General features: G+C 32.3%; 1 protein-coding gene across 4 annotated transcripts in view; it reads right to left on the bottom strand.

Moving 5' to 3' along the window:
* Positions 1–13,202, bottom strand: part of LOC106458382 (palmitoyltransferase ZDHHC2-like) — a 61,531-nt gene that overhangs the window by 15,018 nt on the left and 33,311 nt on the right. For 2 of the 4 annotated variants that reach the window (XR_002610365.1, XR_002610364.1), the window contains exons 9-11: positions 8,348–8,474; positions 5,804–5,884; positions 4,107–4,262 (exon numbers count right to left, since the gene is read on the bottom strand). Coding sequence is in view for 1 of the 4 variants with exons in the window: in XM_022384577.1 (XP_022240285.1) it covers positions 4,107–4,237; positions 5,804–5,884; positions 8,348–8,474 (339 nt within the window). In the remaining 3 variants the exon portion in view is untranslated. The remainder of the gene's footprint in view (positions 1–4,106; positions 4,263–5,803; positions 5,885–8,347; positions 8,475–13,202) is intronic. The other 2 variants (XR_002610363.1, XM_022384577.1) reach the window with 1 other exon arrangement.

Here is a 13,202-nt window from a genome sequence, read left to right as displayed (position 1 = left end):
TCATGCAGCATATACTCTTTACCCAGAAGGAAGTATGAAAGGATGAAGGCAAAGAAGCCAAGAGTGTCAAGCGATTTGCACACGATCAGTTAGTTGGACATGGGGTGTAGTGTGGCTAGGGCAATGATCAGACTATACAGTTTGGTATATGTTTTGTTTAACCATTTACTCACTTTACATTTCAGGAACAGGGATGAAGGTCCCTTCCTGTCATAGGAGAAGAATGCTTTGCTCCATCCAGCTGGCCAAACCATTGGGAAATTGGCATATTACATAAGAGGAGTGACCTGCACTACACAGACAAGGACACTGCTGGCTTTCTTCCCACTACATTATTTTACCCACTTGGACTCTCTAAGGAGGGACTGCATAACCAGTGAGGAACTATCCAAGTTGACCACCTCAGCATCATCCATGGTGTTGGCTTTTTCATGTTAGTCCATGGAAGATACAGTCTCGAATGGACAATGAAAGATATACATACACCACGTTACTGGTCTTGCAGAAAACCCCATCTCAACAGTAGGCACATTTGGAGCCAGGGTGGAAGGGTATAATTCTTTCCAGTACCCCTGACTCGATGTGTTTTTAGAGAAGTAAGTACCCCCTCTATGAGGCCACACTTGATGCTGGGTGGGTTCTGAGAAGTAAATCGTATAAGATTAGAAACAGGTAAGGAAGTATAAGAAGCATTTACACATCAGAAGTTTTTTTTTTGTATTGGAGAATGGCAAATGGAAATAGGCAATATCCTGAGGGGGACAAAACTATCAGATGGTGGTGGTAATTGGAGATGAAGATGTTGGGCTTAATCCACATTCCAGTCTGGAGGATCTCATCCAAGAGTTGTCAAAAACATGGGGCTAGTGAGTGAGTCAAGTGGCAGATTTGATGTGATGACACGTGACACAGCCTGTCAACATCTCCATCCAGAGAGGAATATAAGATCCGGATGAGTTGACAAGTTCATCCGATAAGCATAAAGGATGAATGATCTTTGGAAGAAAAGAGGTCCCATGGCAAGAATAAATGATTGTGGGAACCCTAAAATGGAGTTGTGCATGTCAAGTAACACCTGACTGCTCAAACTGGACACACAAGAAGATCAAGATCAGTATGACCATAGAGAGTCAAGATTAATGGAAGAGAAACAGGAGAAAAGGAATGACCTCCCTCCTGAGCCACCCAAGTCATAGGAATAAATGAGCAGTCATAGAACAAGATCAAGGAAGATCTGTGAAACAATGTACAGAAGGCATCCAATACATAAAGATCACATCTTCTATGATCACAAACAAGGAGGAGAAGGAAACAGGTTTTGAGAGAGAGATGGTATAATGAACAAGTGGCCACTAGTTCAAACAAGGTTGGGTAAGAGTATGTAGAGCCATATTAGGGTTCCAGCCAGGCAAATGAACTGGAAGAGGAGGACGTTGAATAAGGGGGAAATAAAAGGGGAAAAAAGTTGGAACCATAGAAAAAAAAGTTGAAAAGGCTGTCTGATAGCCTGCCATGGTAGAAGCAGACAATCCTCAGTTGAAAACCAGGCAGAGAAGGCCAAAAGGTGAGTAACATTAGGATGGTCTGGTGGGAAAGAGTGGCAAATTAACCAGTGGTGAAAAACATGCTACTTTTATTGAAAGACAGAGGGAGTAGAAGGGCAATACAAATGAAATAAAAGAAAGGCTACATAGTCAGAGAAATCTGACCAACGAACAAGTGACCAGACAAATCCCACATGCAAAAACAAGTGGACAACACTCCCATGTAAAAAAAGAGAGGTACAAGGTTGTAGCTAAGGGTAAACATACAAAAAGCTATGAGACCACTCCTGGCTGAGGGCATCCACAGCTAGAGCAGATGGGTGAGGTACCAGGGACCAGAAGAGGGAAAATCTGGTATTGAAAGGAGTAGCAAAGGCATTGATCATTGGCATGTCCAACTGGGAACAGATCCAATGAAAGACCTGAGGATGAAATGAAAACTACGTAGGAACAATCCTGTCCAGTTGAAGGAAGGACAATTCACCTCTAAGTTCAGAGCCCTTCGGATGTGACATGCCCAACTGGGAACAGCTCCAACAAATGACCTGGGGATGGAGTGACTACTCCATAGGAAGAATCCTATATGGCAGAGAGAAAGACAATCTGCTACTAAGTTCAAGTGTTGTTACAAACACCCTGGAAGACTTTGGGGTAAAGAAAATAAGTCGGACAACAGTCAAGGAGGTGACACAAACAGCAGATAGAATAGTATTATGTTCCAGAAGGTCCCAACAATAGAGGAACCAGATAAGCAGGGACAAAGCAGAGGACAATACCCTGTCCAAGGTATTGAAATATACCAACTGCAGATCTCCTTAAAACTATTAAGACCATAGTGTAGAGCTTCAGAGGGTAGAAGAAAAGAGGATAGATTACAAAGAAGATGGGTAAGAGGAAGGCAAAAACAGGAAAATTTAGCACTAGAGAGAGCTAATGGAGGCTATTATCCCAAGCAGATACGTAAAAAGGACACAAGAGATTGGAAAATCAAGCATGGCAAAGGGAATTAGCCATAAGCCATGGCAAGGGAATCCTGGAATCAGAAAGGACAAGGCATTTGAGTGTGTGAATGAAAATGGTTCAGAAACAGGTAAACATGTACATGTATGTCTGAAACAGGAGGAAAATCAAATAATCCTCAACATGAGGCATGCAGTAAGGAAAATGAAGAATCAAAAAACAAAGGTGAACAAGAAAGTAAAGAATAAACCTAAAAATTCAAATCCACAAAGAGAATTGAAGGAGGAACATTGGTTTCTACAGGTAAAAGGAACCTAGTGTAAACCTGGAAGGTGAAAAGAGCAGATCAAATCTCCATCCTTGTTGTTTGGATCAGAAAGAGGGAGAACACATTCTCAACGTAGGGACAGAGAGAGAGAGAGAGAGAGATGAGGCAATGAAGGTACTAACAAAACCACAAGTTGAACAATGACAGTAATGTCCTCCACAATCAGTGAGCCTCCAGTGACCATGGGCAAAGTAGGATCAACATTAGCAACATTCCCAGAATCTCGGGATGAGATAGTACTCATGGTCACTTGAGAATTCATCATTGTGAAAGGCAATCTCCAGACCAATTTTTTTCCTATGCAGTAATTGAAAGGTGTTGTAGGTTTAAATCAAATCTGCAACTACATTGTACAAGTGCCAAGGAAAACAACAAAGTTAATTTTGAGTGCAAAGGCTTATGGGGATTTACTATACATGTAGGATGTGTCACCTTCCTATTGGTGGAGGGCTACTGTCACATGATAATCACATCATACAATAGCATATTTCACATTAAAACACATCTGAGGTGGGACATAGCTCAAGTCAATTTGTATGCACAAAATCTCAGGAATAGCTACTGTGTGCAGCCAGGTAAAGATATAAGTTTGGAATACCTATTTAAAACACAGCTTTTCATGAAAAGAAACATTTAAAGGTATTAGAAAGGACGATTTACGTTTTGACAATCTACTGGAAAAATATCTGATGAGCTGTAGGTATCATATGTTGACCATGACATTAAATTACTTTCGTTACTTTCATTTCACAAATTCTTATCTTTAAAGTGAGTCATTATTATGTGTAGCAAAGAACTACAACAACATAGATTCATGTATGTTTATCCCCATGTATCAGTTAATATAATTTTACAGCTTTCTATACAAATAACTTGGTTATATAAGTAGGATGAGAGTCTCAACAATAGCTATTAACGAGTTTTACATCACATCACACAATTCATCAAATTTTATGCTTTAACCATGGGTAATTTTGTTTTCTTCTTGCACCATGTAACTTTTCATTGTGCAAAAATACAGAAGTGGAAATGCTCTTCTAATTAGTTTACTTTTTATAATGAATATCTGAATATATAGTTTTTCTTTTGAGGTGCCTGAACTGGAAAAGTACATTTTTCTTCAGTGAATAAAAATTGATACACGTCTTTACTTAATGTAGTACACTGCAGGTACTATTTTTCTAAGTTCACCATCAAAATTATTACAAGCTTCATTCTGGTTTCTTTTTCATCTCTATTTAGCAATTCAGCACAACATAAAAATTGTTACATACCAGATACTTCATCTTGAGAAGCCGTTGAGTCTCCTCGCAATGTTTGATCACCCCAGCCAGGATGTTGTTGAGTCAAAAGACCATTTGAGTCTTCATTGGCTGTCTTGTAAGAATTAGCTTGTTCCCCTAAGCTGATAGCAAGAATAAATATAATACCTTGACATAAAAGAAAACAAAAAACTAGATTTTATTAGCTTCAAGTACACTCCTATTTTTATATATCTTAAGTTTAAAGAGGCTAAAAAATTAAAAGGTGTTTCAACACTTCAATTCTTCAAACATTTGGAATTGGACTTGTATAAACACTTGCTTTCTAGAGTCAAACTAAAATATTAGACTATTGGGCCAAAATCTTTCAAAGTAGTTAAAAATAATCTACAAAATTTTGTGTATTGTAATACTCTTTCAAACAACGAAACAAATGAACTTTTGGGACTAAAGTTTTAAGATGTTGCCATGCATTTCTTATAATATATATGAAAAAAAACAAAATGTGTAAATTGTTTGGGCAATATTGAACATATTTTATGCTTTGGTGCTCCAGATAATGTTTTTCTATAAGGAAAAATTACTCCCAAAATTATGCTAGTGGGAGCAATTTTTTTTTTTTTTCTACAAAGTCAGGCAGTAACATTTAGTGATGAAAAGTAATTAACTAATTATGAATTATTTTACTATTTCAAAAGGTGAAATTTGGCGCAGGTTTAATTTAGCAAATTAAAACACCAGATGTAGTCCTAATAAATGCAAATAATGACATTACAACTTTTTTTTTTTTTTTACTACAAAACTGGATCATTCACAAGTGCACCAATAGAAACTTCTGGCAGTTAGAGTGTGCTTATTTTTGCAGCTCTACTGCGTGAACTACACAGATTTTGTACTGAACTGCAGAAAGTTACAAGACTGCACCCATTAATTACTGTACTACCATTAAAGCAGCAGAAGCCATATTTGTTTTACCACAGCAGTAAAACAACTTCACAATATTTTTTTAAGGTCATAAATGGCTGATTTTTGTTCAGGAATTATGCCAGTACACCCCTTGAGGACCGATGCTTGATAATACATATCAAGAGGAACACAATACTGTAGAATCATTCACTCTGGTTGAATATTTCTAACTTGTATTAATTAGTTAGTTAATACGTGAAACAAAAATGTTTAAAGAAGAAACTATTTTTAATTAAAGTATTTCTTTAAGCTTATCAACTTTTTTGGTTGTCTGAGGGCATATGGCAAGAACAACAGGTAAGTGAAAATAAAATGTACATACACAACTTTAGTACTCAACCTGTCATTATGCAGATTGTGAAAGACCAGATATGGCCTTTAAGTGAGGATCTCATAGACAGAATCATGAATCAGTAAATGATACAGTTTAAATTTTTTTTAATGGGTGAAGGACAGAAATTCCACTTGAAAGGTACAACAGGCTTCATCTACAAGAGTAAGTTTGCTTGAAACAAAAACCAAAAAATATTTAGATCTCTTAACAAAGCTCTACCTCAGGTTCTGATGGATGTAATGAAGACCCGTGTTGGCAAATTGAAACATCATTTCTAAACAAAAATAAAGAGAAGAAGATGGCCAAATTTTCCTTGTAACAATTGTTTTTGTAGTTTTAAATATGGTTTATGATCTAATTCAACTACTCTTTCATCCTCAAATGATATTTATACAGTGAAGTGGCTTACCTTGTTTGAGTTGTGGAACCCATTGAATTGTAAGAACTACCTGGCTGAGTATGAGTTGGAAAGTTTACACCATCTCCCAAGCTGTTAAATTTTTAAAATTGAGTTTTCTCACTTTAACAATCACAAGTATATACAGAAATAACAAGTACTGCATACAGACATACAATTTTAGTTAATCAAAATTAAAATCAGATTAAAAAAAGAATAGAGAAAAATGAATTTACTATGATGTATATTTAGTAGCACTGTTTTACAATCTGGCTACTGACTTCAAAGAAAAATTTTTATTAGGTAACTTGTGTCTATAAAATTAGTAAATTATCCTCTTAGGATTGACAAAGTTTCCAAGAAACACTCAATAATACATACTATAGATAACTTTTCTCTCATAACTCTCAAAATATAACAATATATTATTTGTAATATCTCAGCTTAGCATACTTATGTGTAGCAAGTTATTGAAGTTAATAAATTTATTTGAATAACTTCTTCATGCTACTAATTACTTGTTTTCAGATTTTACAAATTTAATGAATGTTTATTAACGTCTGTTATGATTTTGATGAATTTGTAATTGAACAGCTCCCTCAAATTAACAAGTTCTATACTATTATCCACTGCGCAGTGAATTTTACAACATTATAGCAGATTACATGTATGTCAAGTATTTTGTTTTGAGCATGAAAGTATACATAGTGCTAGCCAACACTTACCTGTATATACAAAAAGACAACTGAACTAGCTTAGATATACATGTAACACTCTTCCCTGAAACAAATCAATAACCTCTAAAGTAAATGTAGCTATTTTTGAGATCTTCTAATCCAATCTTCTGTAGCATATTCTTAACTTTTGTAAATTTTCAATTTTTTATGAGATCAAGACATGAGCTAGGAGTGTTGTTAGATAATTGTTTTATATACGTATCTAGTCATTAGTTTTATGCCAAATTAATCAATTTATAGTGTTTAATCTCAACTTAAACTATTTTAGTTCTTTCACCTCATGGGCTAGGTGTAGCCTAGTGATTAGCATGCTGAACTGTGAATGTGAGGGTCCATAGTTGTGGATTTTGGGGCTGTAAGTGCATTATAAGAGTGATGAACAGATCCCATTATCTAATTAGAGAAGCCCAACAGTCGGCAGTAGGTACTACTGACTAGCTACCTTTCCTTAGGGATAGTTAGTGCAACCAGCACTTTTGTATCTTGGCCCAAATATCTGAAAAAGTTTCTTCCAGTATAGAAATATATTTTTTTAACTGTAGTCTCATGTAGAACCTACACAAAAAATAAGCATGTAATTACTGTTCTAGTTCTTACATGCAGAAATAGTTTTTGTATTTCTGAGCATAAACAGTGTTTTGAAGCCAATTGCACCATGTGTTTTTATACACTTTTTAAGTATGTGCATGTTAAAGAGTGGGGTTAATATGAACATGCTCATTTGATCATATATATAGATAGATGGATACGAGTGACATCAAATTAAAATTGGTATGATGAAACAGACACTCAGTCTACTACAACTGAAGTTTGAAAGCTTGGAGACAGTACAAAGGTTAAGTTTGTTTTGCTATTGAATTACAAGATTTTTCTATGTTGTTATTATAAATGCAATAACTTTAGTACAATGATTAATAACATTTCAGGTTCCTTTATGAAATAGCATTTTGTGCTTTACTCTTCTCAATGCTATTTGGCCAGTCAAGTGCACAGTTAATAGACGATGTGAGACCGTTATATTATATATACGAGTCATTAAAAATAGACTGAATCTCTTATGATATGAATAAAAGAAAAAGAATTTAATTCCTTGAATGAACATATACCTTTCAGACCTTAAATCTTTTCACCAATGCCTTAATTTAGTTTCACAGTTTAGGATTCTATAACGAGCCTTTACTATAAATCCAAACCGGATTAGAACTATTTTTCACAGTGGATAATACAACTTTGATCTAAATTACTCATATTGTGTTGAGTTCTGAAAAAAAAGAGAGAATGTTTTGGAGTTTTAAGTTTCAATAAATAAACTTTGTAGTTCAAGTTTTTAAACTTGATTTTCAAATAATGAATCACATTTTTATCCTTCTTAAACTTCCTTCATAAAAGTTTAACTGTTACCACTGTTTTTATCATTCTAAATTTACAGGGAAAAAATATAAAAAGCATTTTTTTTACACTCTCAATAGAGGTTGTTTGTCCCAGCAGCTCTACACATCCACAAAGTTTGAGTTTAGTAATAATTCAGTACCAATTTTTGTAGCTTTACATTTATATTCTGCATAACCCAATTAAACATTTTCCAAATAATTAGAGAAGTCTATAAAACATTATAAAATTACTGATAAGTCTTCTTTTTGGTACACACAGAACACCCATGTCTAACTTAAATGTCATAGAATGTTTTTTTAAAGAAATAATTTCTCAGGAATCAGAAAGTAATTTTGTGTTAATGAAAATTAAGCTATATTTCCCACATCATAATGGGAAGTTCCAAAGTAAAAACTATTAAAATGAATTAATTCTCAATTGGGTATACCTTGTAAATAGTGGAAGAAACCACTTCCTTTTATCATCTCCAAATATTTCAGCAAAGTTGGCATATTTTCCTAAACTGAATCCATCCTTATCAGGTCCTGTTCTGAATACCGGAGCCCTAAAAGATTCTAAAACATTTCTCCTGATTCAAGACAAATATGTTAATGTACTGATCCAAAATAAATAAGTATGACATAACTATTGTAAAAAGGTATTCCAAAAATAGAATAACTATTAATTCTTCTTTCTTCAGTGTTTAATTTCTTTGAAAGAACAGACTCATGTATACTGTATAAGTACAAAATCATACAAGTAGAAACAATATTTCATGTCTATATTCATGTAGTAATAAGGTATTTATGTAAATTAGATTTATTCATTTTTGTGAGTAGTTTGAACGTTAAGAATGTTCAAGAAATTTCTTGGAAATTCTATAAAATTTAGAAATCAAAAATATACATGTCAAAGTACAAACAATCTAATATGAAATGACCTATTTTAAAAGAGCATGTAATGTTTAAACTCTAACACAATATTATTTATTTCACAGATATGAAACAATATAGCACTTAAATTACAACATACTTCTATCTTAACTTTTTTTCTTGCTAGTTTTTCATCATAAAACATAATGCTTGGTTTTAAATGATGAACTAAAAAGATTATTAAGTATAGTTTTAACAATATAAACAAGGTTGGTAGAAAACATAAAAGCATCAAAATAATTTAAATTTCAAATGTTAAAGCTCAAATACATTTGTAAATCTGCTAAATTCATATGAGTAACTTCACAATTATGGAAACCTTAATATTAACTTGTACACTTCTTCCTTCTCTTGACAGATTTTATGGGATTGCATCATTGCCATTCTTTTTATGTCTAAATGGCAAAGAAATCTGCAACTTAATGATGACTGGAGAATAATATAGTTCAAACAGTAAGTGAAAGAACTTGTTAGGATAACACTCAACAGTCTTCCAACTAATCGATTAGTGTTATCAAAATTACCAAAACCTGACATACTAATTCTTTATTCAATATTCACTCTAAGATATACCATTTCTTTCATATAGTGACAAATGAATTACATTTTTAACTTTTGCTACTTTAATATATACATGTAGTAACTGGCTGACACATGAAGTCCTCCTCACAATATTTGTGCTGATATGTCAGAAAATATTATCTAAACAAACGAGTGCTGTAACAACGTGTATTGTGTCTGATTTTACTGTTGGGTGAAAAGTCCAATACATACAAATGATTTAAATTTTGTACTGTTATTTTTTCATGTTCTTAAATGATGTAACATCTTTTTTGAAAGATTCTACATACAACTCAAACTGCATATTCTACATTTTAATGGCTAACAACCTATGTCTCAATATGACTGTAAAAGTGTCAAGAACAAAATCTTTCATAGAAATGTCTTGTTCTACTTTTCTTAATGAAAGTTAAAATTACAACTTCTATAGCATGCATAAGTCTAAAGAACACTTATCTATTATTTTTTATGGAATATGTTGTACACTATATTATTCTTACCAATGTAAGTTCCCCTAATACCAACAATTGTATTATTAATTAAGACTAGAAAATGTTAAACTTTCAGCACTTTAATTAAAGTGAAAACAAAATCAACCAAATAATATAACTAATACAAAGTACAATATTTACTACACATATATGGTAAAAGTTTGAAAAAAGTGTGTGTCATAACAAATATCAAATATGTAACAACCAAATAATTACTTTAAAAAATCTATTTTTTTTCACTTTTGAAATGATCTTTTGAGGGGGTTAAGTCCATTTCAACCAGTTTTTAACCCCATGTGCACAGCAGATTCAAACTGCACATGTAATGACATTTTACAAAGCTACATTCAAAATTTAATTAAACAAGTTTAATATGAATATATGTCAATAAAGATGGCATGAAAATGTAGTGTTTTATTTTATTTTTAATATTATCTATGTTTTAACTTATTACTGTCAAAAAGAACTATCTAATAGAAAACTTCTCAATTTTCACTGTTCTGTGTCATGTGACACTTTGATTTCTCCCTTTTAGAAATTTCTAAAGTCAAAAATAGGCAGCTGATTTGGCCTACGATAAATTAAAAATGAAAGCTAGATATAATGACAAGTAAGAATATGAAATATGAACCTCTTACCTTCTTGGTTTGCTGAAATATCAATAAATTTGTCAATCAAACTAAAAAAGCCCACTCCAATCTTTTCATCCATTTAAAGCCAATTATCTACATCACATCTATATGTCTGATGGACATGCTTATAACGAATAGAAACTGTATATTTTAATGTACAGGAATCTTAAGTTTGCTTGTTTAGTTTTGACAGTCAAAGATGGTAGTTCACAAGGAAAGATTAATGTCTGATGAATAGTCTTTGCACACAGTAGTGCCAGAATTTTTTTTAACCTATTTATAGCTTAGTTAGAAAGCAAGATAAATATTATTAGTTTTGGAACATTCCATTCTAGTACCTCACATATTTTTGCATCTAAAAATGCATATTTGAAAATAGATTAATTAGTTTTTGGATAACAAGCATAGTTTGAAAAAAGTAGGGTTACTGCACCACAGAAAAAAAGTGCTAAATTTCTTATTTTTACTTATTGTTTATATTTTTTAAAAAGTAACTAATATGTACAAATTTAAAAAATTAGTTAGATAAAATCAAATAATCCAAAACTTTATGAGCTAAAGAAATTGGCCTCTGTGGAAGAAGTATCAGCACACATTTCTATTTTTGGCTTGTATTTGTTAAGTACATACAATTTGGATATATACAGTGGTTAAAATTATGAGTTAAAGTTTAACTTTTACATATAAAGATCTTAATGAAGATGTACAGACTTATAATGAAATTCAGCCCTTTTTTTTTACCTGCTATATGTCTGGTTGCTCAACAATATCTATTTTGACATAGCTAGCATTTCTTGACAGAGTTCCAAATTTATGAGAAAATCGTCCTATACAGGCTAAAATGGATCTAAACTAACTATGAATGAAAAATACAATGATGTATCCTTAGCTACAAATGTATGAATATCTTACAGTTATAAACTATAACTAAATAAAATTGTTGAAGGTCTTTGAACATACAGAAGGTATAAGTATTTGGTAATGTTCACAGTGGTCAAAATAAGCACTCTCTTGTCTTCAGAAGCAAGTTTCAGCAAGCAAATAGAAATTTTTAATTACTCAATTAATTCAGATGTCACTTATGACTTAACCTGTCTGTAATGCAATAAAGTGTCCATAGCAAACACACAAATGGCTTTCTCACAGCACTAAAAATGAGTCTCTTAAGCTAAGATTAATTCTGTTTAATGTTCCAACCATATAATCTGCACAAGTCTACCACTGATTAACAAACAAAAGTGGAAAATATTTATGAATACAGCTTCTTATTGTTTTAAACAAATAAGATAATAAAAAGAAAATATTAGCAGTGTGAATAAGCATAGAACAAGACTAATTATTTGAAGGTTAGTAATACTGCCAATGACAATAGCCAAGATAAGTGTCATTTCTATTTTTCTGATTGATGTTTTCTTTTGGAAACAGGGAGTGATTAATTAACCATGTATATCACAGCTTCTTCAGAAAATATTATGTAAGCTGGTTAACATATAACACAAATGTACCATACACTTGGGGTTTTCTTTAATGGAAAGAAAATCATCTTTTTACTTGGTTAAACAAACCCCATACAACATTGTTACACTTTAAGAAATGCTACTTGTGATATACTAAACAAAAAATAATAGCTGAATGAATAAAAAATTTAGGCCCAAACACACTAGTTTTACAGTATGATGAAATGTCCAAAAATAAAAAGTATGCCACTCTAACTTAATAATAACTGTTCAAGAAAGATGACACGTTTCTACATTTTAAGTAATGTGTTTAATAAATGAAAATCTATACAACAGAGATTTTAAGAATCAGTTGCAAGGTAAAAAAAGTGTTTAAAAGTATTCAGATATTAAAAGCACAGTTCATAAATGCAAATTATTACTTAACAGAGTTTTTTTCTATGTAGCAAATGTTACTCTGGCAGTTTTATACAGATTAGTGCCTAAAGGGTTTTTTATCTGACATCGACGAATGACATATTTACATGATGATGTACTTACATGTATGTTGCATACTTTTTTTAATCAGTTATCTACTGATTATGATTATAACTAAATTTAAAAATATACATGATTTAATATCAAACTGTAAACATTACTCTAAATGTTTTCCTAATGTCTGCCAGTCTAAGTCTCACATAAAAAAGTAACTAATTGTTGAGGATTTCTTAATAGTGTAAAATAAGGTTTTAAATCAGTGGATTTTTAGTTTTCTAATGGTATTAAAGAAATAATATGAAAATGAGTTGAAAATTATTTACAAGACTAGTATTTTTTTGTCTGTCGAAGAGAGGTGCAGCGTATGAATCATTAGGCCTATGTTGAAATTTTGCTGAATATTCTGTACATTGGGAGCGAAAACTACAGTTAATTAACCCAATGACTACCGGTACTAACTTTCTTAGTAGGCAATGCAAGTGTGATTTGTTTGTTTTTAATTATGCACAAAGCTACACAAGGGCTATCTGTGCTCTGCCCACCACGGGTATCGAAACCCGGTTTCTAGCGTTGTAAGTCCACAGACATACCGCTGTGCCACTGGGGGACTGCAAGTGTGAGGGCAAAATCATTTGTGAATTGAAAAAATGATAAAGAACTTATCTTTTAATGGATTTCTGATTTTATTTTTATAAATAGTAGCGTAACATTCAATTATTTGTACAAAATTGTATTCTTTAATGAAGTTTAAAA

The sequence above is a fragment of the Limulus polyphemus genome, unplaced genomic scaffold (assembly GCF_000517525.1).
Source record: "Limulus polyphemus unplaced genomic scaffold, Limulus_polyphemus-2.1.2 Scaffold454, whole genome shotgun sequence".
In the NCBI taxonomy this organism is placed as follows: Eukaryota; Metazoa; Arthropoda; class Merostomata; order Xiphosura; family Limulidae; genus Limulus; species Limulus polyphemus.
The sequence above is the reverse complement of the archived record's forward strand: the minus strand, read 5'-3'. Positions and strand labels throughout refer to the sequence as shown.